Here is a 22,687-nt window from a genome sequence, read left to right on the forward strand (position 1 = left end):
AATAAAAGTTTTTCTTTCATCACAAAATTTCGAACTTTTCGTGCGGAAAATTTCTAAAAATTTTCATTGGCCCCTATAACAATTAATAATACTTTTTTCTTCACTTCATACTAAAAATAAACTAATTTTATTAGAGCATAACATGCGTTTTATGTCGATAGTCTGTCCGGGTGGTGAAGAACAAATAATTCAATATGACAGTGAGAAAAGAAATAGAGTTTCTTTAACTCAGTGACGAAAAGTAACTGTTACGTTGCCAATTTATTGAGATTAGTTATTTTCCTAAAGCAGGTTGAAAGGCTTTTTTAGTGAATGAAAGCACGAGCCGGAGGCGAGTTCTGGAATCAAATTCGCTAAAAAGTCTTTCAGCTTAAGTTGGGAACAATGTTTTTCCTAAACGACGAGAGAAATACGCGACGAAGTCGCGATACCTTATTACTAGTTAGGAAAAACGTTGAATTATTTGTTTATCGAGGGAGGGAAATAGATAATTCCAGAGGTGAACACAACGTTTTTCATAAATGCGTGGTGTGATTAACTGTTTTTCTCCAAAACAAAAACGTTTCTTTGCTACACAATTTTTCGAAACAAGAGGGATAAGCGTTTTCTTCCATAAACTGTCATCAAAAAAGACGTCATTTTCTCATGGACTTCTGAGTGTAGAAAAAGTTATTTGTTAACCAGGTGGAGAAAGAAAAAAATTTCACCAAGAATGAAAGTTTGCGGAGAGCTTGTGAAACGAATGCAACTCGAGTACAATGAATTGGCTCGCGAAATTGAAGTGTACATTGTATCAGCTTGTGGTTTCGATTCCATTCCGGCGGACCTAGGAACGGTGTTCTTCGAAAAAACATTTGATGGACAAGTCACCAATGCCATCGAATCATTTATGTGGTTTAAATACATCGGTCCGGAAAAAGGAGCTTGAATTTATCATTTATCGATCACCCTACACCAGTTATCCGGTTGGTGGTAAGAATACATATTGCTTACCATTTTCCGGTGCGGACAGGTCAGTCGTGATGAGGTCTCAGCGATTGATGTTCGAAGAGGAAAAAAAAGGCTCCAGTTCAAATACGAAACTACTTCACCGTAAAGTACGTGTACTGCATTTGGTTTGATCGAAAGTTTGATTTCGAATTTTTTATATTTTTTTCTTCAGATCTTTTTTGGAAGTTCTAGTGTTATTCATAACAGCAGGACTGTTCGCACTACTGACTAGATTCGCATTCGGCATACAATTATTGCTAACGGTACGTTTGCAGTTGATTTGATCTATATTACACATCTCGACTGATCTTACTTCTTCGTTCGGTTTCAGTATCCAAAATTATTTTCCTTTGCAGCCGCTAGCCATGAAGGACCTCCTGAGCAGAAAATGAACAACACTCAATTCATATTTCTATTCAAAGGCAACGGTTGGAATGAAAGATCATCTGATTCTAAAGTCATACCGAATGGTGAACCGGTTAAAAAGCATTCGATCACTTTAAATAAAAACTTTTAATTGATGATATATACTCTCTCTAGCAAACAAACTACTTTTATTTAGGTGGTCAGAGTTTCTTACATGTAAATTACAGAGTATAGTCAGTCAAAATGTAGAATAGTGTTTGTAGCATCAAAGAAGTAAGGTGTGAATTTGACACAGAGAGATGAGAGTTTGTTTACTAGGGAGAGTGTTGAAGATATCGTTATTTCCTACAGCAAAAAAATGTTTCTTCGAATTTTTTGAATCACATAGGGTGGTCCAAAAACGTGGTCACGTGGTCAAAGTGAGAAAATGTTTCACTGTTTTCATCATATTTCAGATGGAAATAATGATTTCATATTGGATTTTCCGTTTTATGTACACTTTGCTGGTATCATAACATTTCATAACAATTTCTTCGCTTTCAATTTCTTCCATGAACTGTTTGAAATTGATCTCAACGGAATCGGAAATAACAAGAAAAAAAATCGATTGACATTATAATCATCGGGTGGCAGTTTTTGAGTAGATCCAGTTCATTCGATTCAGCATTAACATTTCGTCAGAGTCATAAGAAGAACTAAATTTTCGTTAATAGAAAAATAATAGCAATGTCTCGTCTATCAGTGAAATGTTGGCGGATAATATAAAATCCAAGGTGATGTTTATTTAAGAAAATCTTAATTCGGCAAACTTTTTATTCATTTTTATAAACCTAAATTTGTATCAGAATATGAAACAAATTCCACCCATGGAGTGGCTTCTATTCTTAACAAGAGTTACCCTAATCTATTCATCCAGAACCACGGCAAACGAAATTTTTGATTTTGATTTGGTCTTCTGCAATAACAGTATATATGATCAACGACAAAATCGTAATATATTTCCCTCTGTTATTAAACTAAGACATGAAAGGGTAATTAAAGTCATTGCCAAGTGGTTTCTGTTTTCATAGCTGAAATGAATATCCAATTAATAGTTCATAAAACGTTTTCGAGGCATGTTTTTGATTAGCGTGACTTGTGCTAATATTTTTCGGCTATTCTGTATTTGAAAGAGAATGTACTCGTTAGATGTTTTGGTCCGTATTTACCCGAGGGCGAAGCAACTAGACGCAAAGTCGAGTTCCACATGAGTTATTCTTTTTTTTATCGGGAAGTCAATTGTAAATTACCCACCCTGCTATTCTCCCTTAGTGACTACCCACTAGATTGTCGACGATTCGGTCTACACTCGTTTTTACAGCGTGAGTGAAGTTTCTTACCCCATTATGATTTTAAGATGGTCTAATTTGGTCTAGGGAAGTTAATTTGTAACTTGTAACAAATCAAAGTGAGTATAGCTCCGGTGCAGTTCAGGTTTTTATAAAAAGATATTTTTTTCTTCAAAGCAACAGAAAAGCATGACAACAATCTTACTCAACCGGTCTCAGAAATCGAAAAACTAATTTCTTCAAATGAGACCACTCAACCGGTCTCAGATATCGAAGAAAATATTTTCTTCAAACGAGACCACTCAACCGATCTCAGATATCGAAGAAAATATTTTCTTCAAACGAGACCACTCATCCAGTTTCGCACAGTTCACCAATAAATGTTAGCAAAGAGACTACTTGTTTCGTCTCAAGCGATCTGGACATATAACTGCAACGAGACCACTCATCCAGTCTCGCACAGTTCACCAATAAATGTTAGCAAAGAGACTACTTGTTTCGTCTCAAGCGATCTGGACATATAACTGCAACGAGACCACTCATCCAGTCTCGCACAGTTCACCAATAAATGTTAGCAAAGAGACTACTTGTTTCGTCTCAAGCGATCTGAGTATATTACTGCAACGAGACGACTCATCCAGTCTCGCACAGTCTAGCGAAATAATATTCGAAAACAGCCTACTCGTCCGTCCTACGGTATTCTCATTTGTTCATCCGAAATTGTTTTAGCAAAAAGAAATATATTTTGAGACCGAATTGAGAATTCCAGCTTTGAGACTGGAATTAGACAGTTGAGAATACGTATTTCGTGGTCTCATGAGATCGACCCTACTAACTACACCACTACTAAATCCTTTGAACTTAACAAAATATTTGATTTTCCTTTCGCCTCCACGGGATTTGAACAAAATCTCCAGGCTTCAAAATAAGCTCGAGCACATAACATTTGAAAATTCGTATATTTTTCTCGACAGTCGTAGTTTATTTTCGATTACGTCAAGCGAGTGTAGTCGATAAGGTCAGAACGTTTACCGAGCCGGTTGTGCAAATCGAATGATTGGAGATTGTTGGGGGCATCGAAAAAATAGGTTCTAGAAGAAGAGACAAAGTTTTCGGCCGCTCTCGGCTCCGCCTCGCCTCTTCAAAGTTCAAGTGCAGAGGTGTCTTTGTCGAGTTGTTTCTCCGGCTGTATGGCACGTAGAATACCAAATGAAAGGTAGAAGTCCAAAGTTTATTTTGCCACGAAAATGGTTGGATTTTTGTTGTTGTATTCATTGGAATGTATCTTGTCAGTACCAAAACGAAAATTAAACTCTCTTTCAGTTATGTTACACACTAAAATGAACAACGATTTTTGTGCTGGGGTAACAACACTATTATAAAATTTCATTTGACCGAATGCTCCGAAAAATTATACCAATAATTTAAAAAAAATATTTATTTTGTGCAATTAGTCCTACTATTGGGCGCTTATAAAATCGCTAAATGAATAAATGACCCAAGTACATCCGAACGCAATTCATGCATTATAAAACATAAACATTACATCCCGTTCTTTCCCCCATTTCCGAACAATCATTTACTCGGAAAAGTCAAACATACCAGGACAGCAAATACTAATTTTATTGCCTATCCAACCGGAATATTGTTGTTACACGTACATTTCCCACCTAAGGAAAGTGGTCGTTACATGTGGGAACTTTTTTAATTACATCACAAGTGAAGGAATATTCATATGAAAATTCATTACTTACCAGGAAATTTTCATTACTCATCAGCAAAAATTTATCTACTATTTAAATTTACTATTCGTTAGGTATTTATAGCACTAAAATCGAAACAATGACTCACGATGTTGTTTCAGTTTTGATACCACAAACTTTGTGACTTGAAAACACAAAATTAAAAGTGACGGCCATTTTGTCTATATTATTATTATCATGTACTTTGTACTCACTTCACTTCAGAGCAAAATTTATTGAAACACCACAAAAATCGACAAATATTACGCAAAATATGAATCTAGCACTTCACAAAAATAAAACAGTCGAAGAAGTTTGTCAACATGTCACCAAAGCAGTAGTGTTGCCAGTGTGAGCCGATTTCATCAGCAGACTAGACTCGTTTATATACACGCACGGAATTTTGAAAACCGACACGTTTTCTGTTTCTGTGTTTTGCTTGAGGTTTTGATTTCTCCGTATAAAAATACATTCAAAATTCACAAAAAAAAACAGTAAACCACATAACAGCCAATGTGTCGGTTTTCAAAATTCCGTGAGTGTAGCTATTTTCATAATAAGGTAGTAAATGGGATAGTTTTGCGCACTAGATGTGAGATTGCCGATACGAGCGAAGCAAGTTCGGCAACACATCGTGTGCGCAAAACCCCCATTTACTACCGTGTTAGGAACAAGGTTTTATCTCCTGTAATGTCATAATCACCATAAAAAACAAATTTCAAAAATCAAACTGAAACATAAACACGCCATGACGCCGTCACTCATTCATATTCCCCACAAATAAAACACACATCTAGTATACTGTCAAGAATTTGTCAATATTCAGTGAATAAATGAGAAATTATCGAAGTTTTCCGTGAATAAATGTGAAATTATCGAAGTTAGCCGTGCGCAAATGACCATTTATCAAAATTTTCAGTTAATAAAGGTACGTTCTGTGAATGACGTCTTTAAATCTAGCCCATTTTGATCCTAAAAGTGACACTCAAATTGTGAATATTATGACATTACAGGAGATAAAATGTTTTATCTACTGTAAGTTGAAAAAATTCATAATTTTCAGCATGAATCTAGTTAGCAAAGACAGTCAATTTGCGCACTAAAATTTCCGTGCGCATCAGTTTATATATTTAGTTATATGCTTTATGCATATAACCAATATAGCAACTTATGCGCACGCAATTGACAGAATCCTACAACGATCATGTGTAGCAGGATTTTGTGTTGATGTGTTTTGCTTGAAAATTATGAACATTTCAACAAACAGTAGATAAAATCTTGTTGCTAACACGTTAGTAAATGGGGTTTTGCGCACACGATGTGTTGCCGAACTCGCTCCGCTCGTATCGGTAAACTCACATCTAGTGGGCAAAACAAGCCCATTTACTAACTAGTTAACAAAATAGCTATTTTCATACTTCGTCGCACTTTTTATCCGTCCAATATGAAAAATATCTACTATTCGTACCACGTACTAAAAGTCTTTTTTAGCGTATTATATTCCAGACCTCGACGACCTCGCCTTCGGCTCACTATAATGCAACAACAGATATTTTTGTTGGTTTTGTTGTATCAGTATTTTTTATGGTTATTATTAATCTAACAGTGAATGAAATAAGGCGACAGAAATGTTGTGAAATTATACATTAATTTAGAATAATCTTTTGATATTCAAGAATTTCAAAGTTGTCTTCTGGAACACTTTTGGTTTTGAACTGTCAGGTCCTTGGGTGGGAAAATGTACTCGTAACAAGAATACCGGGTGGATAGGCAATAAAACAGCATCCAATGTAATCTACTATTGATATCAATCCCTGGAAACTCATAATCCACTTCACCGAGCTCTGTCCACTCGACTACGAAATTTGACGGCTTCAACGTCAATATTGGCACTCCAAACAATGCATTTATGATTATATATTATATTGGTACACTCGTTTAGATTGGCCATCGTAGATGTTTCATAATTTTTAATTGAAAAAGGCACGGAAAACAAGGCACCATCAATTGTTTACCGAATAAAAAGTATCGGCAAGGGATGGAAATTGTAACAACTCGTTCAATTCAATTATGGTGTGAATGGATCAGAGAAAAAATAAGCGGCGGCGGCTCGTATGTGCCACTTATCATTTCTCTGGAAAGGATGTAACAGATTGATAAAATTGAACCGAACTCAAGAACATTGTTGTCGTAGTCGTATCACTTGATATAGACCTACTGTTGAAAACCGAAACGATTTAAACAGTTAGACGCAACGCACTTCAAGCATGAGTAGTACTCTTAATAGAGTTATGAAACGGGACTATGTATCAAACAAAATTTAGCAATGTGAAAAAATCTGGAAAAAATTTTCAAACAAAATACTACTACATTTGGCAGCTGTCACTCGAAGCACTTTTGCTTTTGCTTGACAGTTAGAAAAATAGATTTGATTTCTACGTTTCTGCAATCTGTCTGTTATTCTACTTTGCCGTGAAATATTGGAATGTATGTTTAATCTCTAAGTTAACAATGTACTGACGCAGTGTATTCACTAAAATTTAAATATTTTTGACCGACAATTGACAATAATTATAAAGCTGATATCACGTCACGATACTGTAAACTTCTGGACACTTGATAATTTTTTACGAAAAGTCCGTCTTTTCTACATTTTCATCTCGTTGAACTTTCTTGTACAAATCCAATTGTCCCACAAGTTGACAGTTCCGCGAAGTTTTCCTTCTTCCACTTCCTATGCGTTATTCGCAATGAATTGGAAAGCGCACTATCGGTGTGCATTGTTTCCACAAATGTGGCTGTACAATTACGTTTCATCACATCACAGTACTGTGTTTCTCGGGTAGCGAAATTTAATAAAATAACATATCCGTAGGATTAAACAAATATAAGGTCCCTGACCGTGATTTGTGGTATTGTGCCAATTTTTAACTTTGTACGTCGTTTTCTTGAAATCCTTTGACATCCAGGAGTAATGGTAAACTTTATTATGAAGATTGAACATTTGAGAAATTCTTTAACTAAGTTTAATTTTTTAATTGGATCGAGATTTGCGTTATGGTGTCCGTGATTTGTGGTATTTTATATGAAATTCAATAGAGACCGATATTTGGAGGTATCTAAAGCGTCATACAAATTATACCGCAAATCAAGATCCAACCATGATTTGCGGTATATTTTATTTTACATGTAAATTTGCATAAGCAAATCACGATCAGGTTTTCGCATCCGCACATCACGGTCAGGGACCTTACATGGATTGAGATGAACACAATTTTTCGTTGTTGTTGATATCATTTTGATTAAACAATTGAAAAACGATTATTCGTCAATAAATTAGTTATAATTCAATGTACAGCTTAATCGTATCGAAGGGTATCCAATTGATTGATGTCGCTGTTTATTTTGTAACATCGGTTATACGGACTGGAACATTATCGATATCGAACGTATACGAATCACCTCAATGAACATAGGCAATTGCTTTGCCCTTACCGTCTGCTTACAATTCAACATGTTACAAACGGCATATTAATCTTATAAGCTAAAAACAACCAAAGATCATACGAATTTCTTGCTAACTTTTTTGAGGTAAGTGTATTTTGCAATGTTCTACGATGGTAAGTCAACCTGAAAATGTCCAGCTCATAAAGTAATAGGTTAAGACTATTGGCACTCAGTGCCAATAGTCTCTTCATCATAGTGTGGCTATTGGCACTTTGTCCACTACCAATGATAATACGTTCTAAAAGGATTATAACTCCTATGAGTTAATCACGAAGAAAGGGAAAATTTTCAAATGGCTCCTCTATCGACTTAAAAGTGTTCGCTTCGAGTACTTGAAATTTTTGTTTTGTCATGAGATCTGAATGGTCAAATTATATCAACTCCTAAATCGATCTACTCCGGAGCTTAGCAGATTCCATCTAAAATTGGTATTACTGAAAATATATGAACATTATTAAGGCCTTATCCGATGTTAAGTAAGTAAGTACATGCTTATGCACGGTAAAATTCACTTTACAACACTGTTTGTGACAGGTCAAATGCACTTACCGTCCACAAACATGTAAAATGTGTTACGTCACTGCTTGTAAATGCTTGTTTAGGCACGTATGATTAAACCACTCGCCTTCGGCTCGTTCCGCAAACCTCACACTTGCCTAAACAAATATTTACAAACAGTGACGTAACATACTATTACATTAGGCGATCTGCTGTAATCTACTATAATCTACTATAAAATCGTCCGAATAAAGCGATTATTTGTAAAGTCAGGAGAACTGTCAGATCGAGGCCACCTCCGGCTACTCGAAATAATAAAAAAATCTTGGCAATAATTTTTGTTTGCTTCAAATTCTCAAGAGCTTACTAAAGACCGGTGAAGTCTCGAAGCTCAGATTAACATTTTCGAAAAATCACTACACTCTAATGATGATGTTAGTACTTGCCTTAAATGAGTTACCCTTAAAACAGTCACAAAAAAAAATCATCTCGGAACAGGACCAGAACTTCTTGTCACACGAAAAAGCGAAAATCGTTAATAACTTCCCAAAATTGGAACGCTATAGCGCGCTACATAATCCTTGTACAGAAACGACGGAGATGAAAAGTGGTGATGACTTCTGTGCAAGAAACACTAGAAGTGGTATCGCAAATCGCAGAAGTACTTAAATATAGCTTTAGAATGGAACCTTATTTATAAAAATTGGATTGGAAAGGACCAGGGAAAATGTCTTAAAAATTGATGAGTTTTCTCAGGGACACCAAAAAACCATCAAATATCGGTAATTTTTAAATCAGAAGAAATTTTCAAAGAGATATGGTAGTTTCAGAGATTTTCTTTAAAGGTTTAAATGACTTTTCTGGCTGAAAAATGAATTTTCCATTTTCCGGGCAAACAACATAGAACAAAGAAAAATCTTAAAGAACTTATAGCGGAAGGTACCATTTTTTTCCGACACAATGACTTGAATCATAAGTAACAACATGAGACATGTCTTTCGCTCCTTAGCCTTTATAGATATTATAGTGGAAGTAATCTCCAATACACTATGCAAGCAAACTTGAATCTGATGAGGCACTTGACTGTAAGGCCAATTTGTAGAATTTATTGATGAAACACCTAATTTGTAGAAGAAAAAATCAGTTTCCCTCTAATTACCATGCCAATTTGAATAAGGAAAAATGAACTTATGTCTAATTGTTACAAGGGTGCAAATAGCCATCCGTCGGCAAATGATATCTAGAGGATATTTGCACCCGGCGACAAATAGTCATTTCGTCGCTTTTTCCTAACTCAAATAACTGTTGCTTCATTCTAAAACCCAAAACGTGTATTATTGATCAATTTTACAAGCCTTACAATTATACTTTTCTTAAGTTTAAAAATAAATTAAATAAATAAATGAAAATAAATAACAAATAAATTAAGTACACACAGGCACACCATGTAATCTAATCGTATAGTCTACTTATAAAATGGACGCCACTTCTGCCGTTTTTCTCACTTCCACGTACATTCCACTATCTGTTCCATTTTTGGCTGGAATCAATGCGGAACAAGATATTCTCAAAAGTTATGAAGCCTGAACTTTAGTGGCTTTCGTTTTTCATTAACATACTGCAACCAATGCATTGACTAAAGACAGAAAAATGGCAAGTGCCTTCCTATTAATAAGCTGACCGACCACGCTAGTTTTTAGTTACATAAACAAACAGGGTTGAAATTGACTGAAATTGTGCAATGAAACTTCAAAAAAATAATTATGATTTTCTCCCCCGTATGTGTAGTAATATCTTAAAATGTATAAATGCTACCAAAATTTTGAAATAACAACAACAACCACTCGATCAATCAAAACAGCTATTGCTGCAACAACACTATGGACTGGAACTGTGTAATGTGAAACTATGGACTGCAACTAAATGTTAATAATAAAAAATTATGGACTGGAACTTCGGATGGAAACAACATTGTGTGCTTTCCGATGAATTCCAAAATGTTTACAATTTTCTGGCTTGGACTAGTTTGTTGATATCGTTGTACGTTGTTACCATTGCTGGATTATTTTCGTTGAGATCGACACATAATTTGAAATTTTCATCACAATTGGCTTGATCTTGACCCAGTTTGGCGGCTCGCATGTATTTGAAAAATCTTAAAATATCTGGATTATCAGATGTTGGTTTTCTGAGTTCGTTCAGTTCTCTACGTGACCATTAGAAATGGAAAAAATAATTTTCGTTTAACACAAACTTTTGGGTAAAATTACATTGATCGAAAAAAATACCTGCTCAGCTGCGCTGACACTAAATTACTATATGGTGCAAATTTTGCTGGACTTGAGTACATTAAGCAAACAAGCTTCTCCCTACACTGTTCATTACCCATGGACAGTCCGAGTTGCTGAAACACAGCATCTAGCCGAGATAACAGTGGACTATAGAATGGATCGTAGTTCGTTAGCAACATCGATGACAATGGAATATCGTGGAATGTTTTGAAGTCATCTTTCTTGCTGCTAGCCATCATTGTCTCATCAGGTTTATTCACAGTGGTCGGGCTCGGATCGGGATGCATATACATTTGCTGTTCGTTCATTCCGAACCGGGATATTGCATTGTTATTAGCGGTGGCAGCATCGTACATTTGTGAAGCGAAATTATTTTTCGCTGACGTATCTGTCGGTGGGAAATCGGTTAAATTTGCTTGTCGTATGAATTGTGTAAAATTAACCAACCAGTTTGTGGATAGGTGTATCCGTTAAACTGTTCCTTGTCGGATGTATACGTATTGTCTTTGAATTCCAAATCATCCACAGTTTCAGCTTGGTGTGTAAATCCTGATACTGTCGACAATCCTGGAATGAAATTTTTATCATCGACTTTTGATTGAATTTTAATTGCTTAAATCTATCTAACCTTTCCCCACAATTTTACCAAGTGAACCGAGAATACTTGGCAGGAACATAGCGAGTAGAACGGTTTTCACTACTTGAACGCCAATGATAACAGGCCACATAAGCTTTTTGAAACCTAAAAATAATAATTTTACGATAAAAGTGATTGTAATGTTGCCATTATTGAGAAAAATATTGTATGCAACTCGGTTATAAGTTACTTTTTCGGCACACTATGTGCATTGTCACACTCGGCCTGCGGCCCATCTAGTTTTCAGTACTTAATTAATTTATAGCAGTGCGATCAAAGAAGTAAATGGATTTTCTTATAGGGCTCATTCCAGCGTAACATTCATTACATTCTCAGGATTTCACTAAATTCTACAAAATTTTAGGATAGAACAATAGTAGATTACATTGGGCCCTGCGAAAGTCATTCATTACAGGGATCAATTTGTGATACGAGCAGAACTCACAAGTGTGTGTTTAAGCTCCTATGTTCGAAAACTATTATTTTGACAAGGGTAGAGTTTGTATATCCGAGCCGAAGGCGAGGTATGCAACTACCCGTGAGTTCAGAAATTGATCCCGGGTTAATGAATTACTAATCAGGACCCAATGTATAACTGCTTTGTTGCATGCCCCCTGCTAAAATTCATAACCCGTTTCACGCAAACAAAAATTTAATGAATTTGTTGTCGCGATAAAACATTGAAAAACGATCTGGCATACCGCCTAATGCTTAGTGTGAGAGACAAAATTTAATTTTTTCAATTTTTCCTTTGTTTATTTGACAGCTTGCTCTCTCACGGAGTATTTTTTGTTGAGTGGAATGGACACTTAAATCTGCTCACACGTCGACCACAATAATTGCTATTGTGTTGGTGTCGTGTTGACATTGAATTGTTTTTCGTAAATTTGGATGCAACAAAATTGTTTTTTTTTTGTTTTGGCCATAAATTTTGCCGTGATATGAAGTGAATACTTTTAATGTAAGCAAAATCATCTAGTGTTTTATAAAATTGTTTGACTTGAAGTGCTCATCAAAAATATCGAAAATAATAAAATGGCCGACACTTTCAGTTTTGTGTTTTAAAATTAGTTTTCTTAAACTTTGAATGCATTTGCTCATGTTATTATACATTAAATTCAAGCTATAATCTTTGTACAATTTATGGTCATCAACAATAAATCAACAAAAATAATTTGCATTTCCATGTGCAACAAGAAGTTGAAACACCATTGGCCATTAATGTAAAATAAAACTTTCGCAGGGGACACAAACGAAAAAAATATGCCCAAATCTCCCACCATGTACTGAAAAATTTTCGCAGGAGGCAGATTGACATGTACGGTTCAATTTTCGCAGGGGGCAGGCAACAAAAGAATTTCTGAATAGAATACAGAAACTGGACAGTGTATCAGACAAATTTTAGCACTGTAAAAACATATGAAAAAATTTACAAAAAAACAGTACTCCATTTGACAGCTGTCACTCGAAGCACTTTGCTTGAAGTGCGTTGGTGATACATATTTACGCACTAAGTGCGTAAAAATTACAATCACTTTCCTGTACATAAAATATGGTTCCTAACTGAAAGTTGGAATTAACGTACCTAGCTACCACCACTTTGATGTAAAAAGATTGCTTACACTCAGTGTAATTGACTCAAATTAATATATTTGTAGCTTTTATTATCCACTACTGGATGAAGGCCTCCAATGAGGGGTATTTAGCCATGAAACACCACGCGGGCCAGGACTCAAATTAAGACAACTGCAAATTACAACTTTTTCGTGATCCTTTAACAGGACCTCAAGATTCCATCATTTCATGCACTAGGTATAACCATGTTATTTATGGTTGTATTTCAGTTCTTGTTTTGACAAAAAAATTGAGTTTAGTTTGTTAGAAATTCTGACACTCCAGACTGAAATGTTATCCATTGGACCGACAAAATCGAAAGCCTTTTAGGTAGATCCCAGGGGCAAAACACCCAAAATTGATGAAAATTACAAAATTTGATGTTTTAAAGTTTTCGAGTAGCACACCAACGTAAAAAGAAGAATAAGTTATGTGAAACCTTCCTTGGTGGATTTACGTTAATTCTGATCAAGATTTTTATTATCTGGTTCGTTCAGTGAATTATGAGTAGCTGATCTGTATACCTTCGAGGGTGTCTCGTAGTTTCTGATATTTTATAAAGTAAGCCTTCACACAGACACCTTTTCAATTAAAAGCGAATAAGGTGTGGGTGGATCAACAAAGAAGAAATTTTCCGTCACTTAGTTTTTAACAACCAATTTACCATTATTATGCAAGCAAATTATTCAATGAACGAATACAACGTAATTAATAAAAAATGTGGGGTTCTTTAGGGGCTGGGTGTCAATTTCGGAATTTTAAAGAAGATCTATAGGATCGTTAGAGTATGGAGGATTGGAGTAATTATTATTTACCGGCATGGCACCCAAATGTTACCTTTAAAGAAGAATAGTCGACCTTCGGACGTATCAAGTTGCCTTCCACTTGTTCCATTACCATCTGACGGCGTGTCTAAATATTCCAGAAACTTTTCAATCCTCACCATATCCTCTTTCACATCCGTCTCGGAAACGGGCCGATTGTCTTCTTGCGCTTGCATTTGGTTCAGTGAATTCGCCAAAATGGCACTCGTTCGTGTGTTTATCATGTCGTTTACGTATTTGTAAATGCTATTTTTCATATCGTTCAGTTGCAGTAAACTGTGATGATGATGACCGTGATGATGGTCATGATCATGTTCATGATGACTGCTACTACTACTTTTGTGAGGTAATTTCTTTGTATTATCGCCATCGTCGTCCGCTAATCTAGGCTGATCACAGCTGTTTGTTTCCTTTGATGTAAGCTTGCATTTACTGTCTGCCGCAATTACCGACGAAATTATCAAAATGAAAATTATTTTCGTAATTGTCTTAAATCTGGCGCAATTATGCAAATAGACACCAGATTTGCGTTTTCTCTGAAACATTTTGATGCTCTTTTTTCTCTACTTATTTTTTGTTGTTGGTGTCGTTTTGTTATTGCGAGAACCTATATGATGATTAACATCATTTAATTGTATGATTGCGGTGCCTTTCCTCAATATGAAGCTGATTTTTTCGTGAAATCGTTTAGCATTTTGTTCAGCGTTTCGTGCCAGTCAACTGAAAATATAAAATTGGTTAAAAACAAAACAAAAAAAACTTTTTGTTGGAAATGAAATTGTTTCAATTAAGAAAGGTAATTGCAAGCGAGAATGTATAATTTTCTAGCTACCAAGTCGAAGGGGGTGTGGCCATATAAATACAACAAATTGCAATTGATGGTAAATAAATTCTAAGATCTTGTAATGTATCCAACCGAGACAATAAAACATACTCTTGATGGAAGTATGGATTACATTACATATATTATTTCACTAACGGTAAAACAAATCGAACTCACTAAATCATGTTGTTGAATAATTTGCAATGTAATTTAATGTTATGCCGTGTTTTAACATGAATTTTACATACCATCCGTTCGGGTTTATCCCGACGACTATACTAATCTCAGTAAGATACATCTTCTATCTTCTACATCTTGTGTGTGAATTCATCGCCCACCTATCACATCATTGGAATCGGACAGACAGAAATCTTCGGGCTATTAGGTCAGCAAAAATATTAAATTTATAAAATTTGGCAATATAATCAAAAAAGAACTGACATCAAAAATGAAAAATGTTTTTATTTCAGAACGTCCATATATATGGCAGTTTCCACGCTCAGTGAGAATTCACAATTTGTACTAACACACAGGGACTGTCGTACTACTGTTAAAAATATACATTTACCGGTATTTTACAGAAATTTGTAGCGGATTTTTGGTTGCTACCGGTATTTGGCGTCATTAATCTTTTGTTTTCAATGTAAAATAGCGCGCAAAGCGCTATTTGTATACCAATTTAATGCACTTTAGTAGCGGTTTGTTCGAAAAATGTTTGCCTATCGGTATGATGTTTTGGATTTTTTTACTAAGGAAACGTTCGGAACGGTGATATTTTTAATTATTTTACATTAATTTTTCAATCAAATTTAACTTAATCTGTGATTAAAATGAAGTTTTGCCCTTCTTCTTATTTTTAAATTAAGTAATGGTTCAAATTTAATTATGAAACTATAAGAAAACACCTTTGCCGTCGATGACTGCATACAATTTTTCTCACTTTAGAAACGTTCGGAACGACGATTGATTTTGTTGTACTTGGCAGATTTTGCATAAAAATTTAGATTTTTTTTGTCTTAATATGAAGATTCATCCTCATTTATCATTAAGAAACAGTTTTCAAATCATTTCCAATGTTTGCAATATCTTTATTTTGTATTGAAAAAACACCATGCACGAAAATGTTACAAAAGAACATGCCATATACGAATGTCCATATTCTGACCAACTTCTTTCTGACACGAAAGGTTAAAACTTTTTTTTGTTGATTGATCATAAAATAGTTAATTGATCTGCGCTGACACACCTTGCTTGTGGTAAGACATACCAACAAGTAAGATACACAATTATTATGTTTCATGTTAATCCACCAAATGAATTGTATTGTATTCATATGCTCATCATATGTATACCACTGTTATAATATCAAGATGTGATGACATGATTGTCATTAATGCTCGATCACAAAAAAAAGGTTTAAAAGAATTTTTTTCAAGCGAATTAAATTAACAGAATGGTTAAATGGAACGAAATCATTAATTGCAGCAAACAACAACAACAACAACAAACATTGGATTTATGAGTTTGTAGGGCCGCAATGACTGTTCAAAACGAAAAAAAAAAATTGCCAAATAGCCGAATTCGAAGTAACCGGTCATTTTGGTAGAATTATTAGAATTCTTGCACGTGGAGTGGAATTTGTTGACTGTAAGTTTCATTTTAGCCCGAATAGTTTTCTTCGACACATTTGTAATTTCACTTAAAAACTTAAACGCGGAAAACTCAACGCAGTACTTTGTAGTTCAACTCAAATTTTTCGATATTTTCTTGTTTATTGTTCGAAAGTAGTTCACAGGTTTTATTGAATGGAGATTCGAATGGAGTCATGTTAATTTATTCATGTTGCGTGAGGGATTTTGATCTATTTGAATATTGGCTGTTTTCTGTAGTTTCAGTGACTGGTAAATTTATCTCGTGTTGATTCAATTTCGCGTCACTATTTCAATTGATTGAAAAATAGTACATTACTATGAAAGGGAAGTAAAGTGATATCTCGTATCCAGATGAGAAAAAGTATCCGAGGGCGGCAGCCCGAGGTACTTTTACTCATCGTGATACGAGATATCACTTTATTTTCCGTGTGTAGTACGACGTTTTACTATGCGAGTGATGTAAAGGTTATTGCCTATACATGTAATAGCCTTGTTACATGCACCAGCATAGTAAACAAATTTAATCTCAGAACATCCTCATCCTAATGCAATATGAAAGTGAGTGTAAATGTTTGGCGTATGTTAATTATATTGAAACGCTGAGTGTCGATCTACCTAGACTACAAAACTATCCACATTGTTTGTATGTAAATTATTCGCTCAGATTTTCTACTCGAAAGTGGAACAATCGATGACTAACATTTGTTAGATGTGCTCTTTCAGCGGCTAATCTAAATAATTTACAATTTTTATCACACCATAAATTTACGAAAATTTCACCAAAAAATGTTTTTAATTTAATTTGTCGGTCCTACTAACACCGAGAGGTATTTACGACCAAACGTTTATTATGATAATTCTTTACTTTCGATAAAGCTGATGCGTGATATTAATGGCACTATAACCGCTTCGCAGAGATTTTTCTTCCATCCTCTTTTGTCTCGAAATGGCTATCAGTTTGCTGGCCATTGTTTCTCGTATTCAATTATATCTTTCAAATGACAGCTGAATTAAATGTTAATTAGTTAACAGCAACGCCTGAATTTAATCATTTACACTGTGCAGTTGTAAGATCACAATTTACAAGAGGCGAAGACATATTAATTAACAAATGCAGAAATGTGTAATTCGGTCAGTAGAAATTAATTAATGGTTGTAAGAGTGCGCAACGCTTGTCGACGAGACGGGGTCAGTGTCAGTTAAATTACATAATTTTGGCCGAAAAGATTCTGTACCACAAGTTTTCTCAGCTGCAACGTTTTTGGTGACAAATCAACCGACTTTAAAACGAGTTTTTGTTTGAATAGTAGTACTGGGAATAGGTAAGTGAAACATGAAACTATCAGGTTTCGAACAATGCTGTTTTACTAAACGAAGTGCGTTTCTAGCGGGATGCAACGTTCCCCGCGTAAATTTTTTCACAGATGCGTAAAGTCCTACGTTGTGGTAATGACAAAGAAAAGAACGAACTCTGATCGATGTCTTTAGCAAAACACATGATAAAATTGTGAAGTAATAGATTCTACATTTTTATGTCGACAATACTGGGATAAAAAGAAAGAAAATTATGATTAAGGAGTTTTGAAACCTTGTATAACCATAATTAAAATTATAAAATTTTGTGAATGACAAGCCGTAGTCATATTTAGGTACGTCTGGATGACTTCCGTACTGTAAGTATCAACTCAACATAATAACATGAAGACCGGTGTCACACGGTACTTTTAGTAAGGAGGCCTTAAAATCTAAGCAATATTGTTGCTATTACATTACTCTTCAGGAAAAACATTTGTTCTACGACTTTAACTTCTGAGCCCCAGAAAGGCCCTAACGAGGAGGGTTGGCCTAGTGGCTTAGTGGTCGTCACACAATGTAGAAAATCCAGTTTGATTTCAAAGTGAAAAAAGTGGTGTCAAATGAAAAATTAAATCAGGAAACAGATTTTGAATTAAAGGAACAAGACAAAAATCTGAAAATGTAAGTTGTCTGACACAACAGCCAATACAAAATCTGTTTTAAAACTTCATTTTTTAAGTCGTAAGACAAACCGCCCGCGACCTTATGAGATACTTAAAGTGTCGAGTGATAGGGTTCTATTCAATTATCTTAAATAAAATGTTAATTGGATCGCAGAAACGCCTTTTTTGAATGTTAGACGAGCGGGTCTGTTCTACAACTTCTAGGGCTTCTCGTCGGCGACAAATCTCGTCGTTGGAAGTGTTTTGAATGAATTGCAATTATAAAATCATTAAAAGAAATGATATCGCGCAGCTCATATTAGCTTGACGCAAATAGAAGCCTCTCGATCGGGTTCTTAAGTACAGTTTGTTCATGTCATTTTTACACAGTTTTAGATATGTCAGAGTTTTAAATGTACCCAGTCAATTAAGTTCTTCCCAAATTATGAATTTTTGGCGCAAAATTTAAAATTTCTATCGCGAATTCAAATATTGCGCAATTTGGGAAGAACTTAATTGACTGGGTACATTAAAAACTCTGACATATCGACATATCTTCAGAAACTGTGTAAAAATGAAATGAACAAACTGTAAGAAGAACTTAAAGCAACCAAACAGAATAGAATAACATACAGCTAATAAAAGACCCAATTTGAAATATTTAAATCAGTCGGTCAACCTGCTGATCATAAATCGAACACACACCTAAGATCGTTCAACTATAATTTCCACAAGTCAAGGCTGGCTTTCATAATAAAACCGCCTGTGGCACGTGAAAGAATGTCAAGTTGTAACCTTGAAAAGAAAATTGAATCAAATAATCAATTTTACATAAATTCAATTAAATGTCGTCCCACATTAACACACTTTATTAATCTAACGTATGGCTCTGCTTGTTTTTTTTTCTTTTTCTTTTTTCTTTTGCTTAATCCATGATAAACTGATGATTTTACGAGGTAAAAGTAGTACATTATTTTTATGTCATTTAACAATCGAATAATTTATTGATATTGCCGTTCCAGCAAAACTGGAATGTATTCTGCGGACATTTCGAGGTTGTTGCAATTAATTGTAATTATAATTTTTTTTAAACAAACCAGCATGGAATGGCCAAAAAAAAAACAAAATTGAAACCAATTTGTATAAATAAAGAGCATTGCGGTAAAAGTATAAGTTGAGCTGAGAAAGTCAAATATTTATTTTATTGATTCAAAGAACTTCACTTTCATATTTCTCTCTTGCGGAACCACAGCCATTCAATTTACAAAATTTTTTAGCACATTCTCCGCTTTTCAGATCGTCATATGAATAAATAATGTGAGTCAACATTCCGGATCGAATCGGAATGTGATGAATTGCGGTTGGAAATTTAATGGATGATCGCATTAACGGACAATGACTCAAAGGTAAGGTTGAGGAAAAAAAAATCATGGAACTTCATCCTTTTAGTAGTCATAGAATTGTCACCAATATAATTAGCAATTAAAACGAAATTATAATTAGCAAAATAAATAATTATAAAACCTTGCTCGGAAGCACCACCATCGCACTAGTAAATAAGTTTCCTTTTACTAAAATGCACTCTTCTTTAGTAGCCAGTTTTATAAAGAAACAAGAATAAAAACGAAATTATTTTTCTAAAAAAAAAACAAAACCAATTCTATAAACTAGTTTTATCACATTTTATCTTTTACGTGCGACACACTCGGTTCTTTTTTACAACTGGTGAATAAACAACACACAATAAATTTACCAGAACGAATTGAATTTTCCACCAAGTTCAAATATTTAAACGAATTCTTTCACTCAGAAGTTGTGTGTATATGGTTGGTATGGATGAGGTGGTTCTTTTTAATTGTTATTTCTCTTCTCTTCAATTCTCAACGATACTACCACTGAACCAAATCCAAATTAACTGATCAAAAATGTCGTTCAAATGCACAAAATATCCAAAATGAAAAATATTCACCGAGTAACAACTGCTTGCTGCAAGTATTCTTTAACGTGGATGAATTATTAAAATTAATTTCAACTGAACGCGGGTACGATACAAAGCTTCATGTCAACTATGGCCGTTGATAATCGTATGGTATTAATGGGCTCTCGTATACACAACAACAAAAAATGGTAATATAAACAAAACAACACTCACAAATCCAATGTATACCATTGATAGTTCTTCTTTTCTCGTCGTCGTCGTGTATATGTTTATTATTTAAAAAAAAATATCTGTAGTATCTTGTTAAGCGTACACCAGAAGAAGAAGAAGAGAAAATGTTGAGGTATCCATTCCGTCGAAGATTTGAAAATAATAAAGTGAAAAAATGTGAAGAATACAAAAAAAGCTAAAACAAAATTGAATAGCTCTCCATGTATTAATACACGTTGCGTTTTGGACGGGTATAAAATGAATGTATGGATACCTATAGAACAAATTAAATGTATAAACATTAATATCGTACATACCCAACCATACATATATGCAATTACGATCAAGATATTTTTATTCAGGTTATCAGGTCATTGATGTCTCTTCCTCTTCTGTTATGATTCAGTTTTTGTATTATACACACGTCTATCTCAGCAGAGAGCTGTTTGGATAAAAGGCGACAATTATCATCGGCGGATATAATTAATTTTTCTTCAATAACTCGAAACACTTTCATTTGAAATTCTAAACAATGGAAACTTTCAATGATTTTGGTTTTGTTACATTTTATACGTTGATTTAGCTTGGCGGGTTCGTTTCTTCTCTTCGTTTTTTTTTACTCTCCTTTCTGACTTACATTTCGAATGCATTTCGTCTTGGGTAAGAATTCTCCCATTTAATAACATTTAAACTTGGAATATTAAAAACATTTCTGATGATAATGATGATTGTAGTATAATACGGTAATCTTATATAAAAGAAACCGGAAGAGTCAAGTCATTCTTCTATAGTACACATTTCAAGCACAATAAATATTTAGATTTATTGTTAAAAAATAGAAAATTGGAAATTATAATTTATTCAAAATATTTATTTACATAGCCGATTAAAGTCTCCTAAATTTGTTTGCAAATCATTTTAGAATTTACATTCCAACACACACAAACAGGTAAACAATCTTCCGGGGGATCTGCTGGGTATTTGAATTAATGATATGCACGTAAGTGGGATGCAGAGCTGTAATAGTATATTATTTCCGAGGTTCCAAGTTGTGTATTTGATAAGTGGGGTGTCAAATAACAACTTGGAACCTCGTAAGTACAATGCTTTACGTGATTAGACAATGTAAATGAAAATGAAACATGCCGTAACACGTAAATTAATTTGATTTCTATGGGAGCGTAAGAGGTAATGCGTTATATTTCAACTGCTGATACGTTTGCAAGACATCGTGTATATTTTCGCCGAGATGAAACTCTTAAAAATTCACCAATTTTGTCGTATTAACGATTGAATTATTCAGTTGTTTTCAATTGTTCACTCTCGCGAAATTTTATAGATTTATAGATCGATATTAAGCATATGTGTAAAATATTTGTTGTTTGTTTGCACCAAGTTCTTTTCATACAGTTTGGTTTTTGGGATGGTTTTGTTGCTGCTGTTGCTTTTGCGCATTTTCGATGTATAATAAAGAACAATTTTTTGCTCAGATTATTAATCTGAACAACTTTCATTACAAGTTTAACACACTTTATTCGGTCAACAGTGAAATTTCCGGTATTTTCTAGCACTACACCTTCCTAGACTGGAAATCTAAATTGCTAATCGGATGTTGTCGAAGAATTTCGATTTCAAAATCTGCACCTAGCGCCTAGCGGACTCTACTTTATATACTTCATTTCTCAGTATAAAATTTAAGAAACACGTTCAGCCGTTTCGAACCAGCGCAGCCGATCGGCTCCACAGATCTTTATTTAAAAAGGCTCACCGAAAACATTTTATTAATTAACAAGTTTTAGTAATTCAAATTTAACCTGTCACATATTCATCTGTTACCGATATGGACGACAAAAATAATGACAGGCTCTGTGTAATTTGGTCCTTTATATAGTAAAATGCATGTTAAAAAAAATTGAAGTACAAGATTTGAAATCAACCGATTAAAAATACTTTGATCGATGGAATTAATAGACCCGATAATAATGCTGGTCATATGTTTGCCGTATGTAACAGGTTAAAGAAATCAATTAATTACTTCCAAATTGCTGTCCCTAACGCTTGAGAATGTAAAAAACCGAACACTCTTCTACATTGCTACTTCTCCGACTCCAACCCTCTACATTTGATATGAATTTCGAAAAAAATAATGGTCAATGCAACTAACTAAAAACGGTAAAGCTATTTCTGTAATATCCAGTTACAATAAGCCTTTCAAAAAAAATGTCCTAGGTTCATTCACTTAATAAACAAGCAAATTCATTTCACTTTTACCTGAAACTCTACGAAAAGGAAACTCGGAGCTGAAAGT

The 22,687-nt window shown here is 34.4% G+C and overlaps 1 protein-coding gene and 2 long non-coding RNA genes across 11 annotated transcripts; 2 read left to right on the forward strand and 1 right to left on the reverse strand.

Moving 5' to 3' along the window:
• Nucleotides 1–936: 936 nt before the first annotated feature.
• On the forward strand, nt 937–1,470 carry LOC119069289. Its single transcript, XR_005086286.1, has 3 exons — nt 937–1,097; nt 1,163–1,253; nt 1,322–1,470. It is a non-coding gene; the product is annotated as an uncharacterized LOC119069289 (long non-coding RNA).
• A 421-nt stretch (nt 1,471–1,891) lies between these two features.
• LOC119069303 lies at nt 1,892–4,476 on the forward strand. Its single transcript, XR_005086302.1, has 3 exons — nt 1,892–2,061; nt 3,686–3,688; nt 4,463–4,476. It is a non-coding gene; the product is annotated as an uncharacterized LOC119069303 (long non-coding RNA).
• A 5,264-nt stretch (nt 4,477–9,740) lies between these two features.
• Nucleotides 9,741–20,512, reverse strand: LOC119069225. 9 transcript variants are annotated; one of them, XM_037173252.1, is made up of 6 exons: nt 20,383–20,512; nt 13,811–14,517; nt 11,351–11,464; nt 11,170–11,289; nt 10,720–11,110; nt 9,741–10,637 (listed from the first exon to the last, which is right to left on the reverse strand). In XM_037173252.1, the coding sequence occupies exons 2-6, from the start codon at nt 14,340–14,342 to the stop codon at nt 10,433–10,435; spliced, it is 1,362 nt and encodes a 453-aa protein (XP_037029147.1). In that variant the 5' UTR covers nt 14,343–14,517; nt 20,383–20,512; the 3' UTR covers nt 9,741–10,432. The 9 variants fall into 9 exon arrangements, with proteins under 9 accessions (XP_037029147.1, XP_037029146.1, XP_037029151.1 ...); XM_037173251.1 differs by having other exon boundaries at nt 20,200–20,391; XM_037173256.1 differs by lacking the exon at nt 20,383–20,512 and adding an exon at nt 19,984–20,181.
• Nucleotides 20,513–22,687: the final 2,175 nt, after the last annotated feature.

The sequence above is a fragment of the Bradysia coprophila genome, assembly GCF_014529535.1.
Source record: "Bradysia coprophila strain Holo2 chromosome X unlocalized genomic scaffold, BU_Bcop_v1 contig_26, whole genome shotgun sequence".
Taxonomy (NCBI): domain Eukaryota; kingdom Metazoa; phylum Arthropoda; class Insecta; order Diptera; family Sciaridae; genus Bradysia; species Bradysia coprophila.

Bases quoted from the DNA above. Each gene is read 5' to 3' on its own strand.
- LOC119069225 (XM_037173252.1), bottom strand. From the start codon at position 14,342: ATGTTTCAGAGAAAACGCAAATCTGGTGTCTATTTGCATAATTGCGCC. The intron at 11,465-13,810 runs GTAACATTTGGG...TATTATTTTTAG, and splicing joins TCGACTATTCTTCTTTAAAG to GTTTCAAAAAGCTTATGTGG. The intron at 10,638-10,719 runs GTATTTTTTTCG...ATGGTCACGTAG, and splicing joins GTGTCAGCGCAGCTGAGCAG to AGAACTGAACGAACTCAGAA.